The sequence below is a fragment of the Strongylocentrotus purpuratus genome, unplaced genomic scaffold, assembly GCF_000002235.5.
Source record: "Strongylocentrotus purpuratus isolate Spur 01 unplaced genomic scaffold, Spur_5.0 spur5_scaffold_12, whole genome shotgun sequence".
NCBI lineage: Eukaryota > Metazoa > Echinodermata > Echinoidea > Camarodonta > Strongylocentrotidae > Strongylocentrotus > Strongylocentrotus purpuratus.
Genome location: NW_022145597.1, coordinates 32,180,662 through 32,200,698, shown reverse-complemented (window position 1 = coordinate 32,200,698; position 20,037 = coordinate 32,180,662). Strand labels below are relative to the sequence as shown.

The 20,037-nt window shown below is 39.3% G+C and overlaps 2 protein-coding genes and 1 long non-coding RNA gene across 3 annotated transcripts; 2 read left to right on the top strand and 1 right to left on the bottom strand.

The window, feature by feature from the left end:
- Window positions 1-1,024: 1,024 nt before the first annotated feature.
- Window positions 1,025-3,449, bottom strand: LOC115922888. Its single transcript, XR_004063656.1, has 3 exons — window positions 3,378-3,449; window positions 2,017-2,110; window positions 1,025-1,057 (listed from the first exon to the last, which is right to left on the bottom strand). It is a non-coding gene; the product is annotated as an uncharacterized LOC115922888 (long non-coding RNA).
- A 2,612-nt stretch (window positions 3,450-6,061) lies between these two features.
- LOC115922788 (ubiquitin-conjugating enzyme E2 S-like) lies at window positions 6,062-6,953 on the top strand. Its single transcript, XM_030982449.1, has one exon. It carries the CDS (start codon window positions 6,156-6,158, stop codon window positions 6,807-6,809), a length of 654 nt encoding a protein of 217 aa, XP_030838309.1. The 5' UTR covers window positions 6,062-6,155; the 3' UTR covers window positions 6,810-6,953.
- A 3,637-nt stretch (window positions 6,954-10,590) lies between these two features.
- LOC105441811 lies at window positions 10,591-12,308 on the top strand. The gene is made up of 2 exons (XM_030982448.1): window positions 10,591-10,947; window positions 11,629-12,308. Exons 1-2 carry the CDS (start codon window positions 10,690-10,692, stop codon window positions 12,238-12,240), a joined length of 870 nt encoding a protein of 289 aa, XP_030838308.1. The 5' UTR covers window positions 10,591-10,689; the 3' UTR covers window positions 12,241-12,308.
- The last annotated feature ends 7,729 nt before the right edge of the window (window positions 12,309-20,037 follow it).

Genomic DNA, 20,037 nt, shown 5'->3' with positions numbered 1-20,037 from the left:
TTGATATAGACTGATAGATCTTTATCACTAAATTTCAAGGAAATTTTTTCTGCCCAGCCCTAAGGTCATTTGGCTATAAAATGGTAGTTGACATTGTTAAAATGTTAATGTTATTCCTTGATGATTAGTTATCTTTAATTATTTAAAAGTTGACAAGATGATAAATTCATTAGCTTTTTTAAACGTGGTATTCTACAAACAAATAATACAAAATAATAAATAAATAGTATGTAAATATTCAAGTTTAAACCCATCTCTACTGTCCCTTCATTATATGAGGGTGGCATCTTTAAGACGTAGTCCATGTAGATGTTTTCTGCATCCATCAATAAAGTTGTAGCCTAGTTTTCAGAAGAAAGGGCTGTAATGATAACCCAAGTCTGTTGAATAGAAAAATGAAATAGGATACAGTGTTATAAGAAAATCAACAATAACTATAACATCCACCCTGATACCTGCTCTGACAAAATGAGGAAGGACCAAAACTACTTGGGTTCTAGTGGGCAAACCTAAACTATATTTCCTACAAGACTATAGATACTGACCACATCTTAGATTATTTAAGATGATCCCATTAAGACAAAGGCCTGCTGGAGCTTGGATCAGGCAAGGTATGAAATAAGTAATACATGTACAATGTACTTGTACTGTAAACTCATGCTCATAATTGAATAATACTCGGTTAAGTATGGGACATAAATTACCAAACAAGTTGGACCAGAGAATGTGCTGGAAATAATGCTACGAAACATAAGTAATGTAGACTTATATTTCATCTATATTGACATTATTTTTAATCTAAATCACAATTGTGATATTCAGTCAAGTATTCTTTTACAAGTCAACGGACAATGAAAAATATCTTTGTCAGATCTATAACTTTCTGCACGATATGTGTTCCACAATAGTTTATTGGGGGTACCTACATATAGCACACTTGCTCGTATGAAGTGTAGTAGGCTGCATCTCTAGATATGATCCCGTCAATATCTGTTCTTTGTTCCTCCTGAGTTTGAAACCAACATGGCTTCATCATCCACTGTAGCGAAGCATCATCCTACATGAGAGAAAACAATGTAGGTACTTCAATTACAAATTGATATTAATGGCTACATATCAACCATAATACATCCTATAAACAGACTTTCATTGATCTTATTTGTGTTCTTCTTCATCTTCATTGCTCAAGAAGTGAAAGCACTTGCAAAAAAGTAATGAGGGGTCCTGTGTATACCCTACATGTATGATCATGTAGTGCTTTGAATGTGCATTAGATATGGTTCTTCTACACACAGGACCTCCTGTAAAATAAGGACAAATTTCTTTGTAAACAAAGAAAGGAAAGACATCAATATTTGTGTGCTAAGTGCAGAACTGAATAAAAAAAACCCCTCCCCTCAGTGGCGGATCCAGGGGGGGGGGCACAGGGGCACGTGCATTTTGGGCGAATTTAGGGCTGATTTTAACATGTTTTTTGGGGTCGGAGGGATTTTAACATGTTTTTTGGGCACCCCCCCCCCCCTCCGACCCCCAAAACATGTTAAAATCAGCCCTAAATTCGCCCAAATGTACTGAAAAACAGGGCGTACCCCCACCCCCCCCCCCCCGAACAAAACAAAAAAATTATTAAAAAAGAAAAAAAAAAAAAAATATGCCAATGGTTACCTGAAAAGGTGACCTTACCCCCCCCCCCTCCCCCAACGAAGCAAAATGTCAAATTAAAAAATTTTGTAACCAAAAAAAAAAAGTGCCTCTTACTCCCCCCCCCCCCCCCCCCCCCCCCCCCCAGCGGCTGGCTGAGTCGTTTTTTGGGGGGGACTTAAAAATATATATATATATATATATATGTTCTCTTTCCCACCGTGTGCCCCCCCCCCCCCTTCCCGGCAAGAAATTCCTGGACCCACCCCTGCCCCTGTATACGCTTGCAACATAAACTTAGTTACATTTCCTGTTTAGTGAATTACTAGGTGGTCGTTTTATGTTTGTGTGCTAAATATCCTGATTTTTTTTTACCTGGATGGGACTTTCTGCGTCATCTTGCAACTATAAAAAATGTTGTAATGTCTACTCATCAGCTAACTCCTTCCAGCTCTTCTTCAGTTTCAATCTGTTGGAACAAGAAGAAAAACAAATCAGTATGAAAATCAAGGCGTCCCTTTCTCCTTAACTACAGCTATTTTTGATGTCATGGTTGGCCTTAATGTTAATATGGTGTGGAAATCAACATTCCTATTTAATGGACCACAGTACAAAGTAAAACTAAATGGAAGATTTAACTTGTGTCTCAAAAAGTGCTTTAGGCCTAGGCCTATATATGGCCTATGAATATAAAGTAGTTTCAGTAGAATTGGTTTATTAAAACAAGAAGAAAAGGTGGACTACATAAGTAAACATAATTGTGGACTAGGGTTCTTCTCTTACACACAATTTTTTATTTTTTATTTTAAAAGAAAGATTTATCAACATGAACTGCACAATTTGGAGAAGAAAAAAAATCTCTAAAAATTAATAGGGGTCTAGATTCGTCTCGACTCTAGTCTATAGATCTAGATCTATATTAGTTATTACAGACCTCTCAGTCTAACTAATGACAACTTGACAAGCACACTGGACCCACTATTAAATAAACAAATCCTAGACTAGACTAGATTCTAGTCTATCTAGACCTAACTTTAGTGTTGTTCTTTAAAAAAAAATATTTTTATTAATAAGTTCCAGGTTTACATCTAAATGAAATAGGATTTGGAGTTGTTTGATTATCAATGGTCACAGATAATTTTGGTCTAGAGTCTAGAGTCTAGGCCTTAATATAGGCCTAGACCCTAAATAAAGTTGACACACACCGCGTACCGATGGTGCAACTACTATGAGCGAACGGATGGCACTGATGATAAGTAAAGCAATCAGGGTCCACATCTACTAAAGATTTTAACAAGAATTAATCCACTTGGATTATCAAAAAATCATGCTTCATAGATTATTTTAAGGTGTAACGTTAAATCTAGATTTAAACTCAATCGATGATTGGTGAATTAGATTCATGATGACGATCAAATCTGAAATAAAACTTGATTTGAAAGTTTGATCTTGATGCAAATGAGCACCGAAATTCCCGCAGTGGGCCTGCCGAAACCCCGGGTCCCTAACTGGAGTACTAGGGTGAAATGACGGCAAACCGCAGTCAAACTACTTCATGACGATAAAAATCAAAGTGCAATTTCAAGAGCAATATTTTCCTAGTGTTTTCCCAAACAATCTGTGAGAACTGTCTCAAAATGAAACTAAATTACCGTAGATCACGAAGAATATTGTAGCTTTTTCAAAATTGATGACTAAATTCACTTAAACTACTCATATTTCAATCAATTACTCACCCATTCTCAATGAACTAAATCTTCTCAGTTTGTGCGAGTGTAGTAGCGTCGTGCATAAATCTGCATAATTAAAGTGACGCATGAGGTCAAATATATTATCCGGTTTCTTAAACGATACTATCGATAAAATACATATTCATGAGGCTCTTATCCAATCAAAAAGCCGCCTCGGGTGCTTATTTTGTCTTCAAATGATCCAAAAGAGGCGGAGCCTAATCACATTCGTCTGCATGGTTTCCGCGAGTGCTGCTTTCCGTCTAGTAATTATATTTAAACGTCTTTGGTCCTACATACATGTACGGACGCGCGCGCGCACGGGTTTGTGACACAAGGGCTTTTGAATCAACACATAGACCCCTATGTATTACCTCCTTGGTTTGAGGTAGACCGAATTTTCCGTCTCTTTCGTTCGTTAGCCTCTTATTGGGGTAGGGTCGGCCGGCTCTCTCTTTAGAGACGGAAACCGTATATACACATTCCCTTGATAACGCCACGGCCATTTCAGGTCCCCTTCTTCTTTTTCAAGATAATCTGCCTCCTTCAATACTGTGACGGACTCGGTTCGCCCCCTTGGCTTGACACAGAGTATTTGTCAGGATGCCCGTGTCTGGCCAGGCGCCCTCTGTCCGTTTGGACAAAATATATGCCGTAGCTTAATGGCTGGAGTTATTTACTGCTCACACGTCTCTCAACAATCATTCGTCCATCGACTGCAATCGGTCACCTAAAAACGCCTTGAGCACATCATCAATCAATTGAACATCCCTCGAGCAGTCAATCATGCTTCGTCAATACCTGTCACTTCTTCTCATCCATTCGTCTAACTACGGTTTCACTGCTCAAGAAATCAAAACCAATCATGAGTTGTATGTTGATATTCTTTAATGCGATCCAGTCAACATTCAGGGTTAACTCAGCACAAGTACAAGTGTAGACTAGATGTAAGACTCAATTAAAGGTAGTATAGGTATTATAGGGCCAGGCCAACTATCAGGCCAACTATCAGGCCAGCCTCGGTGAGGCTGGCCTGTATCGGATACAGTGCAGTGGAAAGTCCAAGTTACACACTCCTGGCCAAGCTAACAATTTCCCAATACATAACCGTATAAAAGAACAATTATGTCCTCGTTAGTAAAACAACACTTCAACCCAACATTTCTGCTAATCCCATTAAATCTTCACATATAATCTTCAGTGTAACCCTTATTCCTGATTAGATAACTACTACACAAATAATATCCCAAAAGAAACATGATAATTGCACCAACATGTTTGTTATATGTAATTTATGCTCATTTTCCTTCAGTTTGGTAATTGCTAAATCAACAATGCGCCATATTGCTATAGCGCATGTGCGTACAACAGAAAATGCTTAACCTTCGTCCAATACTAAAACCCTGATTTGTTACAATACTGAAGATTCTTGCAGATGCCGTATACTCGGCCTGATTGGGGTGTGCAGGTGGACCATTACACCGAGGTTTCCCCCTACTCTTATACGAAAAGTGCAATGGGTTCTTAACGTGCAAGGGTGGTCTCTCCTGTACACGGGGCCTCCATTTAACGTCCTATTCGAGGGACGTTAACTGTCGTAGCGTTTTGCCCCCAAAATCCCCCAAAATGTCATTTTACCTCGTGCATGTTATATTGTAAATTAGGCCTAGGCTATAATAATCAGTTCCACTTGACTGAAATAATCCGTTTAATGGTCCCTTTTAAGGAAATTATGGGTCAAAATCGACATCCATGTTGAAAATCTTGCAAGCCGTGTTAAACTCTCGCTGCCGGAGTCATCTAAATCAATCTCATCCCTTCTAGTCTACGCCGAAGGCAAAATGATTATGAAGGAAAAACTGTGATAACGCCATTACGAACGTGTAGATGGCGCACAGTTTTTCCTTCATAATCATTTTGCCTTCGGCGTAGACTAGAAGGGATGAGATTGATTTAGATTTGTGTACAAAACATATGGAAAAGTCATTTTTCCTCAAAACAGATCAAACATGGGTTATTGGGTCTTGTTTCAAGTTTAGGTGGTTGTTTAGGGAGTCAATTGTAGTAAGAAATGAAATAGAACAACAAAAACAATGAAATACATAAGTTAAAAAAACAGTGAATTAAATACATAAGAAATTATCAAAACAAGGGATAACATAAGGAATAAGTTGGCTCTTCCAAATTTTTTGTCGTATTATTATTCAGAATGGTCTAATGAATATATGTAGTGAAAAAGAATGCTTAAATATGAATAATATATTATGTATGGGTAAAAATGTGATTTTTATGACTTTATTTGCATAAATTTAATTTACCATAAATATGCAAATGAGTGAATTTTTCAAAAAATTGAAATTATCATATTATTCTATACACTTCACTTGACATGCGTGCAAATTTTCGCGGCGATCGGCCTCTTTGCGGCCGAGATCTTAAGGGGGGGGGGCATAATTAATGCCCCCCCCCCCCCGCCGTACTAAGACCTCAAATAGCCCGGCCTTTTTAGGGTGAAATAATCAAAGTCCAAAGTCCAAAGGGTGGCGGCGGACCATCGTTTATATACTGGTCATGGTCGTGGGTTTCAAGCAATGGAAATCGTTCTTTGAGATTATGACACTAAACTAATGGAATTGCCCTCTAGAAAGGATCTACAAACAAGACAGAATATACTAATCAAATTAGTTTTCACCCAGCTGCTGTTGTTTTTCGCACTCGCAACGATCCTAAATATCCCCGATAAATAAACCAATTTTTGACGGATTCTGAAGGCCAATTTTCAAAATGTCACTTTCTGGGAGCTTATCCAATATGGAAAATTTCTCACCCCATGTAATCCGTCGAATATCCAAAGAGATTGCAGAGCTGAAGTCTTCTCCTCCAGAAGGTATCAAGGTGCATCCTAGTGAGGAAGATATTACAGACATCCATGCTGTCATAGAAGGACCAGCTGGAACACCCTATGCAGCTGGACAATTTCGAATCAAGCTGGTGTTAGGCAAAGACTTCCCCAAAGCTCCTCCCAAAGGGTACTTCCTCACAAAGGTGTTCCATCCTAACGTAGCGAGTAATGGAGAGATCTGTGTCAACACACTCAAAAGAGATTGGAAGGCTGACATGGGTATAAAGCATTTACTACTGACCATCAAATGTCTTCTCATCTACCCCAATCCCGAGTCGGCGCTAAACGAAGAGGCGGGCAAGCTGCTTCTAGAACAGTACGACACATACTTCTCACGAGCCAAGATGATGACCGAGATCCACGCTCAGCCTCATCGTTCCTCCAAAGAATCGCGGGAGAATGAGGATTCGAATCCCTCCACGTCGGGCAGTAACTCACAGCACGGTCCAGCTGCCAAGAAACATGCGGGAGATAAAAAGGTCGCTCTCGCGGAGAAGAAGAAAAAGGACAAAAAGAGGACATTGAAGAGATTATGATGTATGCCAAATTGAATCGCCAATTTCCCCGGAATATTCTAACTTATCAACTTTTTTTTCTTGTACAGTGTGTATACAAACAGATGACCCTATCTATGTAATTTTCAATCCACAAAATGAAATTATTGAATTTTGAACATTTTAGCACAAACAGTAAAAGCCTGAAATTGGCATGTTAACTTTATACTGTCATTCCTGTTCATGAGCAAATAATTGTCTGAAGATCAATATTGCTTATATTTCGTGCTCTCTAAACATGGGTGCTACAAACTGTATACATTTGTAGATTAACTCTGTCTTGAGTTGAATGCCATCGCTCAATATAATCATAAGCCATCCATACTGGTCAGCATTTGTAAAGCTATGTGACATTCTAACAAAGTTAACTAGATGTTATATAGAGAGGAAGCTCAAGTATTAGTAATCAAAACTGCCATTTGGATTTAGAACAATAACAGTACCGATATGCTGTATGATTAAAAGGGATGATTTCATGATTTTTCCCAAATATTCAAGAGTTGCTTTAAGTTAAGGGGGCATGCTACAAGAGTCCTATCTCGCACCCCGGGGCAACGTGTCTTACGGTCGGTTGTAGTAACTACTCCGAAGATCAAGATTACATTAATCTTGATCTAAGGAGACACGAACGAACGAACGATTAGTTTTCACTATAAAATGGACCTTGGAAGTGTCGTTGAATGATGTAAACAAAATCTCTTGATTAACATTATGGGAACAACTGGATTACAAAACATGTTGATGGTACAATGATTTCCTTTTGCGTCACCTCCTTTTGAACTCTTACACTATAGGCCTAAGTAGTGAAGTCTGTTGTTGTTTGCTGATCAAGGTTTTGTAGATGGCGCTCTTCGATCTCTGATATCATAGAGGTCATCAATAAACCATTCCTTCTCATTTCCCACTTAAAATGTTGGAGTAGACCCCCTCAACTTAAACTACACATTTATACAAAATTTAAATTTGCCAATTTGCTCTAATTGTAGGTTATAAAAGTCAGATTTGAGAACTAAGTAATAATATTCTAATCTCGGTATCCCGGGGGGGGGGGGGGGGGGGGGGTCACTCTCATACACCAATTGCTACCCACCCATGTCCATCAACCTCTGAACATGGACCGTAATGGCGTCTGTATCGCACATTAACCGAAGACGTCGAAACATGTGAACCTGAAAGGTATCCTTTTTTTGGGGGGGGGGAGGGGGTGCGATCAGTGCTTTAAAAAAATCCTTTTAAGAAAAACGTCGACGACGCCATATACATGTAGCTGAAAAAGACACCCGCTTTTCTGGACGTAGATGCGTAGCCTGTCATGTTGGGAGTGACCCCCCCCCCCTCCCCTCCTCCCCCGGCTCAGCCCTTCCTCGAATAAAACTTAGTGAATAGAAGATTTAGAGTGGAACCCATAAACCGCATTTAGGTTCGGAAAACGTATTGGTTTAATAATATTTCTTTATGACTTTTGTTTTAAATTTTGATTCTAGAATTGCAATGAACGTCCCTCAGAATCTGTGTTCAGTGTTTTCTTTTTATGTTCAGTATTGAAGCAGCTTTGAACTGATTTACCCCATTTATATCTATTTCACTCGGTGTTATATAGACCAGACGACTGTTATGTCTTAATTGGGCGGGCGGGCAGTTTTGGAAACGCCCCCGGCCTCTCAAAAAATTAAATGAAAGCTCTTATTATCAGTCATGTGAATAATACGTGATAATACAAATTTTACCGGGAAACCGCCTATTAATATTGTATTTGGTAAATTATCATATTGATCCGGCCTGGATAGAATATCGCGAATGCACTTCAACATTGAACATTTGGGCATATATTTCTGTTTTTTTGCGAATTTAGGTTGAAGTATTGCCATCTAAACCTCTGCATTCAATATTTAAATAATATTAAATGGATATTTTGCACCCAAAACCCTTGAACCGCAATTTTACCACCACCGGTCCATATCTTTAAGCACGCGAACGGATTTCCTTCGATATTATTCTGCGTGGTTAATCATGCAACATTGGTTGGTTGACGTATTTTGCTAAATTACACTTTAGTGACGAAAGTGTTCAACGAACTTCACAATACAATTTGCACAATGTTACAGATACTAAAAGTAAGAGTGCGCCACCACCATTTTTATCGCCTGAACGCACAGTAAAAGCTACATATATATATGAAAGTCCTTTTTCTTCTTCTCTTGGATTCCATCTAACGTAGGCATTGATCTTTCTGATTAATATAGCTCCTGTAAGTTAGGTCCATGGGCCCAATCTAAAGCAGGGCTCCCACTTGGCCGAGTTGGAGCCCCGAGTTGTGGGGAGCTGGCGCGAGGTTGAACTCGCGTAAATTCGCGAGAACTCGCTTGAAAACTCAAAGCGAAAATAAACAATGTTTTGAGACATTGGTATATACCCTTACATTGTGATTACATTATCAGGGATAATTTCAATATTTGTTTCACTTTGTACACAGTACAAAATATAGGCATCATACTATGCAGTTGAGTGTGATGGTCCTCAAAATTATTTGCGACCGAGCGAATGGAGCGGGGAAATTTGTGAGGTCGCAGTGCGAAAAATTACATCTTATAAAATGCAAAATACCCTATCCTGATGGGGTTATATGCATATTTTTTTTATGACGGAAGCTAGACTGAAAAGACCTTTGATAAGTAACATTAGTATATCATCTATAAACGCGAGCGAGCGGAGCGAGTGAACTTTAGGAGGAGGTGCTGTTAGTCGCTTGAAATTAAGGGCGCGTTTAATGATAAGAGGAAAAGGGGACACTTATCAGAAAAGAAAAGGAGCTCGTGTCAAAGTACAAAGAGTAATTATCAGAAGTGAAAATGAGGCACTTCTTACACCTTCTGAAAGAGAAACTCACCAGGGATGAAAAAAAAGGCACTCATAAAAATAGGAAATGGGCATTTGTCGACGGAAAAGGGGCACTTATCGAAATAAACGGGACACTTGTAAGAGGTGAAAAGGGGTAGGGGCACTTCCACAATTAATAGGGGCACTTTTCAAAGATAAAGGGCCACTTTTCGTATGTAAAAAGGGGCACATTTCGAGTACTTGAAAAAGTGGGGGCACTGTGCCCCCTGCCTACTCCCTGCTCCCCAGCCCCCCCCCCCGGAGAGGGTTGCCAGAAGCATTATTTGCTCGATATGCCAAGGGAATAACTGCCCTTGATCCTCTGCATAATTGTAGGCCAGCTGACGTATCATGGTGCGCTCGTGAAGCTCGTCATGTTCGCCCTGCACTCTGCTCATGCTCATACGAAACTCGCCTGAAGTCCGCGTACTCGATCTAATCTCGCGTTAATATCGTAGGTAACTCGCAGCACGATCACCGTGCTCGTACTCCACTCTTGGAAACTCGAATAGCACTCACATATACATGAAGGTGGCGAGTTGCTACGAGTTATGAAGAGTGCAGTGCAAGCTTGTTACGAGTAATGCGAGTATACTACGAGTGTAAGCAAGTTCACCTCAAATGAGAGCGAGTCAGGGAAAGGTGCTCGCGACTTCGAGGAGAGCCGTGGAATGTTGTAAAAAGTGACGCCGAGCCATACCAAGGTGTCGCGCGTTATCCCGAGTTACAAGAAGAGCTATTCGCGAGTACTGCGAGTGCCTCTTTGAGGCAACTCATCACAACTCGCCATTACTCGCCAATACAACTCGGCTAAGTGGGAGCCCTGCTTAAGTTGAGGAATATATTTGATTACGATGAAATAGGCATATTGATAAAATGTAACGAAATAGTTCTCCGTTCTTTTCTTTTTTGATACCTCAGAGAATGTCGGGATCCACAGATGACACGATGATTACACCGGAAGAAGCCTTTGACTTCGTGCGTGATGCCCTGTGCATCCCTGCGCCGTCCACCAAGTTCGAGGCGAGTCCAAAGGACTTTCTTCAAGATCCTTCGAGCGTATTTCCATCACATCCCGTTCCAGAACCTCAAAAATATTGCCACGCCCCACCGCAAGAGACATGTTCCTACCGTAGCCGAGATCAAGCAGGATATTCTTACCGATAAGATAGGCGGACTTTGTTACCAACAGAATGTCTTCTTCTATCTCCTCCTCCAAGCTTTGGGTTTTGATGTCACGCTTATTATTTATTTATTTATTTATTAAAACATCTTTATACAGGATAATATGTTCAGGTATACTGTTTTTCAACATGGTCCTGTTAACATTAAAAAGCAAATCACATGTGAAATATATAACAACGTTTCAAATAATTTAACTGCATATGTTGACATAAAATTAAAACAAAATAGTAATAACTCAGAAATGTAAGTATCATTAAAAATAACATACTATTGTATTATACATTTTAATAAAATAATTAAAAAAAATATATACAACAAAGTACTATAAAGATAAAAATATTTACAAAAATTAAATTAAAAATAAAACTTCTTATAAATCACTTTAAAAGTTTCAATTGTTTGGGCATTTTGTATAAAGTGGGGAATGTCATTCCATCGCTTAGCACCGGAAAATTTAAAGGCTTGTTTAAAAATTGAGAGGTGGACTTCAGGTGGGACTACATTAAGACTATCATTGTTCCTAGTATGGTGATTATGTCGTTCACAAAACATTTCGATATCATTACAAAGCTGTGGAGGGGCTAGACCATGTATACATTTGAACATTTGTGTGGCAAGAAAGTAGTCTTTTCTTTCATTAATGTCTTGCCAAGCTAATTTTTTTGAAAGTGTTTTGAAAGAAACATTCAGGTCAAAGTTGCCAGTTATATAACGTGCGGCTCGTTTTTGCGACATCGACATCGCTTGCGACATCGAAGAACCCAGCGACCATGCCGCCGTAATCGTCCACAATTTGACAAGTGAGGGCAGCAGGCATTACGCCGACGTCGGGAACGGGAATCCGTATTTTTGCGCAGTTCCCTTCGACTTCAAGGACGAGTCACCTGTGTACCACGAGTCCTTCCTGCGTTTCAAGTTTTCCCGCCAAGATGACGTCATATTTTGTTTGCATCAAGTCGACGGTCACCCGGCCAAGCAGACCATGGAAACCTTTCCTGTCACCGATGGTTGGTACCGATTTATCCGCATTAATTTCAAGAAAGGTGTCGAGGTAGCCCACTTTAAACCCAGCATGACACCCAGATATGTCAGCATTGATGATATGCCTAGACATTTCTTTCTAACCAGCCTCAAATGCATGGCGTTTCCTGACGGTCGCTTTGTTTGTATCAATAACACTACTCTATTAATAGAGAATGAGCCTGGATGCATTTCGAAGTCCTATTTCAGGTCTCGTAAAGAGATCAAAGAGGCGTTTACCAAATATTTCCCTCAGATTTCACAGTCAATGCTGGACGAAGCCATGAATGATGATTATGTCAAGTTAGATTACAAAAAGGGGATTTTGTAAATACGTCATTAAATCTGCTTATGATTTTTGTTTTTATTAATTATTAAATCATAGAGAGAGAGAGAGAAAGAGAAAAATGGGGGGGGGGGGGGGGAGGGTGCCTGATATTCCATGTTATGTAACCACGATAAACGATGTCAAACATAATTCATTTATGAACTTTCTTTGAATTTCAGGTAACAGTTTTACGCTTTCATTTCATGGAGTAGTCGGTCTTATTAATTAAGTGTTATAATTCGTACTTACTTTTTACATATTTTGTTATATTGTATTATTAAAAATAAGCACGGTATGTATCTATCAAGAGTTGTATAGTAATTAGGCAGGGTTTTTTTTAAACCGATTTGTATAATATATTTCTTTCGTATATTTATCTTTAAGTTATCCCCCTTCTAACTGACCATACTAATTGATGGCACCGCCTTCATAATTATGACTGATGGGTTGGGTGCGTTATTATTCTTAGTGCGTAAAGATAGGTATCGAGAAGGTATCTGAATTAATGTCAAGTTATATTCATGGAAGGGGCTGAGCCCGGGGGAGGGGGTTGGGTCACTCCCAACATGACTGGTTACGCACCCGCGTCCAAAAAAAAAAAAAGCGCCGAAAGGATGTCTTTTCAGCTATACGGCGGCGTCGACGTTTTCCCTTTTTTCAGGTTCACATGTTTCGACGTCTTCGAAAAATGTGGGATACCTACGCCTTTAGGGTCATTTCAGAAAAGATGCGATACGTCATAAGTCCATTTAAAAAAGGTGCGATACGCCATTAGGGTCCATTTCAGAGGTTGATGGACACAGGTGTATAGCACTTATGTATGAGAGTGACCCCCCTGTTACACCCACAAATGTAATAATGCCCACAAATGTAATAACGCCCACAAATGTAATAACACTTTACCCACAAATGTAACAACACCCACAAATGTAATAACACTTTACCCACAAATGTAATAATTTCACCCACAAATGTAATAACCACTTTACCCACAAATGTAATAATTTTGATTCACCCACAAATGTAATGATGACTTTACCCACAAATGTAATAAATTTGAAGGGATATTTTGTCGAATTTAAAACTAAAACCCTGTAATAAAGCATGGGTATAGCGCGCAGTCTTTGCTCCAGACCCGGTTATTTAAAAAAAAAATTAAAAATCTTCAAAACTAAGACCCCACCATCTTCCAAACTTAGACCCGGTAATAAAGCATGGGTTTAGAGCGTAGTTTTTCTTCCAGACCCGGTTATTTCAAAACTTTTTAAAAATCTTCAAAACTAAGACCCCATCATCTTATTCCTGTGGAAGAACGTGTGTGTGTGTGTGTGTTTTATTTTTACAGACGTGTGTCAATCAGATATGATTATTTACGTCTCGGGACCGACCTTTAAACGTCATCATCCGAAAGACGTGACTCAGTTTCGAACCTGCGTCCTCGGCTGAATCAGTTTGTAACTTCCACTGTTAGCTGGATTACAGGCGCACGCCACAACGCCTAGTTGTGCGTAGTCTTTCTTCCAGACCCGGTTTTTCAAAAGTTAAAAAACAAACAAAAAACGAAACAAAACAAAACAAAACAACAAACCAAATTAAGACCCGGTAATAAATCATGGGATTATAACGTAGTCTTTACTTCAGACTCGGTTATTAAGAAAAAAAATCTTCAAACTAAGACCTCACCATCTCATTCCTGTGGAATAACTGTTGTTGTTGTTGTTGTTTTAATTTATAGGCGTTTTCATTCAGAAGTGAATATTTACGCCTCTTCTCTCAGGATTTTTATTCCTTTAAAATTAGATTTACTTTTTTTGATATATAGATTTGGATAAATTGGATTTTTAAAAGCTAAACTTTTATTTAATGATGAAGAATTCAGTGGCTGGCGAGCAAAAGGCTTATCGGCTATATAGGACGCCCAAGGATGGGTATAGAGCGTAGTCTTTCCTCCAGACCCGGTTATTTCAAAGGAAATAGAAATTTAAACAAATCTTCGAAACTAAGACCCACCATCTTATTCCTCTTTTTTTTCATTTAAAAATAAATTACATTATTACATAATTTTTTATGTGGATAAAACACATCACAAATAAATGATTGGTCGGCGGTCACACGAACTGACGAATCAGTCAAAATGGTCCATATAACACACAGAGGAGGGACCGATTCGATGGTTCGTTGACCGTCGACGATTTCTTAATCATGTAAATATTCTAACGCCCACAAATATCCTGGAATTCAATGTTCGTAGAAAAAAAAGTAATTGAATAAGTGACCTTAAATGTATTTAAATATTGACGCTGATTGTTTTATGCATGTGATTATGAAATATGTTCACGATATGTAACATAATATTTATATATATATATATATATATATATATATATATATATATATATATATATATGTACGCTATTAGTGACATTGAAACGTTGGATTGCGATGTTATATTTTCATGAGTGCGTGAATGAATTACCTTTCTTCATGTGATGAACGTATCAATTACTTATACTCAAGACTACCAATTGGTACGCGGTACACGGTGGGAATTCATGAGAACGAAATTTATTCAAAGGCAAATACAAACAAAACACATTTAGGCTATATTACAGTTTTCCCTACTTCTGAAACACTCAAGCAGCTATATAAACAAGAACAAGTCTGAAATGATGATCGGTTAACAAGCAAATAACAATGCATACTTTCATATAACAAATCATAAATAGCTGTATAACGAGATCGCGCGAAACATATTTGCATGTTTTGAATGAACGATTGCAGAACCCTTTGACTGATAAAATATCTATATACTCTCTCAATCAATGTGAGTAAATTGCAGAGGTTATGGTTTTATAGTAATGCAATGATGGATACATAGATTTTGTAAGATAGAAAGTATTTTATTCCAAACGAATGAAGAGGTTGTTTCATTAATATACAGACGGTAACAGAACCAAAATAATTATTACGTATAAAAAGGTGGAGTAACTCACATGCCTTTTACAAGCAAACAAGGTTATAATTCATCCCACTGTCCAAAGTCACAATATAGCTGTACGTTAATACGTTCTACTCACGCGCACATTCACTAACTCCCATAGATCACTGTATATAAATAACATGAACCTACCTGATTTTGGTCAGTACACACTTTTGTAACAGAAGAAGCAGTCCTTGCCACTTGCTTTTATTGTTCTATGCTTTTGATTTCTACAATATCTTCTGGTCTTTCTGGATATTGTACTACAATGAAGTAATTGATATATCTGCCTGATTTAAGTGCTCAATATTAAGAACGTCTCCGTCACAGTTTTGTTTATTGCTGTGATTTGTTGTAACTTTAGTGTTCTGACACTGCTCATTACCATGGAGCTACAACCACGAGAGAGGGGACTCCCCCGAAAGAAATGTCAGACATAATCTCTAATCGATAATCTAGGACACCTACCCCCTGCCAACTACCCCCAGCTAACTACCCCCTAGAATGATACCCCCCCCCCCAGCTAACTACCCATGGACATCTACCCCGGACAATACCCCCCCCGGACATCTACCCCAAGTCAAGTACCCCCCGGACATCTATCCCCGGGCAACTACCCAGGCACGTAGCCAGAGTTTGATATTTTTTTGGGGGGGGGGGGGCACATACATGTAATCGATCGAGGTCAAAAAAAGGGGTCTACAAAATTTCAACCGATCCTGGAAATTTTAGGGGGGCACGTGCCCCCTCCCCCCCCCCCCCGTGGCTACGCGCCTGCAACTACCCCCAGACATCAACCCCCGTCAAATACCCCGGACATCTACCCCCCACCCAATCCAACTATCCCCTTCCAACTACCCCCAGCCAACTACCCCCACCCTGAAACTACCCCCGGACATCTACCCCCATCCGACTACCCCCATCCAACTACCTCCAACTACCCCCAACTACCTTAATTTGCTTGGGGGTAGATGTCCGGGGGGGGGGTAGTTGGAGGGGAGTTAGTTGTCCAGGGGAGGGGTAGTTGGATGGGTAAGATGTCCGGGGGTAGATGTCCGGGGGTAGTTGGCTAGGTGGTAGTTAGCTATACCCATGCTTTATTACAGGGTTTTTGTTTTGAACAAATTTGACAAAATATCCCTTCAAATTTATTACACTTGTGGGTAAAGTCATTATTACATTTGTGGGTGATTCAAAATATCACTTCAAATTTATTACATTTGTGGGTAAAGTCATTATTACATTTGTGGGTGATTCAAAATTATTACATTTGTGGGTAAAGTGGTTATTACATTTGTGGGTGAAATTATTACATTTGTGGGTAAAGTGTTATTACATTTGTGGGTGTTGTTACATTTGTGGGTGTTGTTACATTTGTGGGTAAAGTGTTATTACATTTGTGGGCGTTATTACATTTGTGGGCATTATTACATTTGTGGGTGAGATTTGAATATTATTACTTAGTTCTCAAATCTGACTTTCATAACCTACACTTGGAGAAAGATTGAAAATGTCTAATTGCCTGAAATATGTAGTATAAATTGGAGGGGGGGGGGTCTACTCCAACATTTTAAGTTGGAATTGAGAAGGAATGGTTTATTGATGACCTCTATGGTATTATCTAAAGAGATTGAAGAGCGCCATCTACAAAACCTCGATCAGCAAACAACAACTCTAAAACTACGGATATAGTGGAAGAGTTCAAGGGAGGTGACGCGTTTAAGCAAATCATTGTACCATCAATGTGTTTTTTCAATCAAGTTTACCTTCTAGACTTTACAGTCAGACACTATTGGGTGACTGGCTGACACCTTTTTATCTTTGGTAATAGCATAAAATGAGCTCTAACAGATAGCCTACATGAGCATAACCCACTACTGGTAATGGCCAAAATTAAACTGATTTAATCTTTATGCAGCACAAATACGTTCGACCATTCGGTACAAGGGGCTACAAATCAGAATTATTATTATTATTATTATTAGTATTAGGCATTTAGCTACGCTATTCATAGTACACTATATCACAGCGCTTACAATAATATGCAATATAACAATATAACCACAAATCTTAACATAACATTGAACAAACAAAAATAATAGCGAATCAAGTAGGAAATAAGTAGGTTTTAAGGAGCTTTTAAAGACATCCACTGATGGAACAGCTTTTATACGGGAGGGAAGTTTATTCCACTCCTTAGCTGCTGCAACAGTGAATGTGCGATCTCCTGCCTTACTACGAGCCACATGAAAAGTCAATCGAAATGGGTAAAGGTTTGTACGCAGGCACGTAGCCACGGGGGGGGGGGGGGGGGGCACGTGCCCCCCTAAAATTTCCAAGATCGGTTGAACTTTTTAGACCCCTTTTTTTGTTACCTCGATCGATTACATGTAGGTGCCCCCCCCCCCCCCCCCCCTAAACATCGAACTCTGGCTACGTGCCTGTTTGTACGTACAGGTCGATACAACTCAAGACAGTCACTAAAATACTCTGGCGCCTGATCGTGAACAAATTTGTATACAAATAAATGAGACTTAGAAATAATCATCTTTTTGATTGGCAACCAATGAAGGGATGTTAGTAGAGGCATGGCATCATGACGTGGCATCATGACGAATATCACTTAGGTGATTGCAATCACTTAAATCGATTCGACAACTAATGGTCGTTATTTTCCCACTGAAAGCCATTTTTAAGCCATGTCGTTTTGAGGGGATCTACATTGTTGGTCATAAAGGTGGAATAATTATTTTTACCCAATTTATGGAATGATTTTGACAATGATTTATTCCTAGTAGATCTAAATTGCGGTATACATTTTCAGATTTTAATGAATAATAATTTGCGAATGTTTGGTTTGCGTGTCCCCAACAGGAAAAAATCCTCTGTAGTGCCATGCATTATGGTTCAAGGCAGGCCCACAAGGAGGATTTTTTTATGTTAGGGGTCGGGGCAAAATGCAATGAATTATTGATAATTTATTGCATTTTCTTTGTTTTTGGTATTTGTGGGGGCGGCGATGTACCCTAGGCCCCGCTGCATACAGTCATGATTCAGTGAATAGGCAATGGCCTCGTAACTGTGAGGCCACAGGATCAAAACCGTGTCGACCAGCTTTATTAGTGCCCTTTTGTGAGGCATTGATCCTCATTACTGTCAGTTATGACTTGAGGACGTAGGTCCCCTAGTTGATTATCATAGTAGCATACAGGGATGGATCCAGCCGACGGCAGGGGAGGGGGCCCAACTCGTGAGGGTTTTTTTAGTGGCGAAAAAGCAGGCCGATAATTCGCTCGGGGGGGGGGGGGGTAGTGAGCACTATTTGTTTTGCTCCCGAAAATTAGAAAATCGCGCCGGACGATAATTCGCTAAGTGGGGGGGGGGGGGGGGGGGGGGGGGCTCGACAATTTGAAAAATCGCACTCCCCTTGAGCGCTAGGGGAGAGGGCCCATCTCCAAAAAAAAGGTAAAATTAACGTGTCATTAAACGTTTTCTTCCCAGGAGAGGGGGCCCGGGCCCCTGGATCCGCCACTGGTAGTATACACATGCTTCAGCAGTCACGCAAAACAAACACTCACCAATTAAATCTGAGAATGAACACTATTATCTTGATCAATAAGGAATAAATCATTGTCAAAATCATTCCATAAATTGGGGCAAAAATAATTATTCCACCATTATGACCAACAGTGTAAATTAGTATTGCCTTACATTCAACGAGGGTGTGTGTGTGTGTGTGTGTGTATTGGGTTTTTACAGACGTGTATCAATCAAATATGATTATATACGTCTGGGGACCGACATTTAAACGGACCCGAAAGACGTGACTCAGTTTCGAACCTGGCGTCCTGGGCTGAATCAGTTTGTAACTTCCATGCACTGTTACCTAGATTACAGGCCGCACGCCAAAACGCCTAGTTGACTACCAATAGGTCCATTATAGTGAAAACTAATTTGAATAGTATATTCTGTCTTGTTTGTAGATCCTCTTAAGAGGACAATTCTATTAGTTTAGTTTAGTGTCATAATCTCAAAGAACGATTTCCATTGCTTGAAACCCAAGACTATGACCAGTATTTTAATGAATGTCCGCCGCCACCCGTGACCATTTGGACTTTGGAATTAGATTAACATTAATTTCTTCAGCTCATTACATACATGTAGAAGTTTCGTCCTGACTTAGGTTTCACCGTGGTTGCATGCTAAAGTCGATTTTCACAAAATTCTTCTTCTTCTTCTTTTCCAGCGCATCAATGATCATTATTGCTATTTGTTTGGTTGATTCTATTTCTGCATTTTTCACCATAATAAAAAGTGACATACAAACTAAGTACATTAGACATTATTCAAAAAGATCAAAATACATCTAATCAGATCATAATATAAATCAGTTGAATAATTATATCTTTAAAAAAATCCACATAGTTGACAAATCTCTCGAAACTTAAAAATTGCAGAAGACCGCCTTCTAAAGCCTTCACAACGGGCCTATATAGTACGCCTTTGCTGTCATCAAATATATTGCAGTATGTTTTGCGTGTATAATCAAACCTTTCTGAGTGGCCATCTTTCTATAAAGACCACCTGTGTATAGTGGCCATGCACTTTTCCCTCCCTCCCTCGAGAGAGAGAGAAACGTGTGATGTGAAATGTACCTGTTTAGAAAGACCACCTGTGTCAGTGGCTTTTTTTCTGTTTCCCTTCGGTGGCCTTAATAGATGCAGGTTTTATTGTATTTTTTTTTAGAGACGTGTATCAATCAGATATAATTACTTACCTCTAACATCCGAACGTGAAAGACACGGGTTCTTGACCAAAGT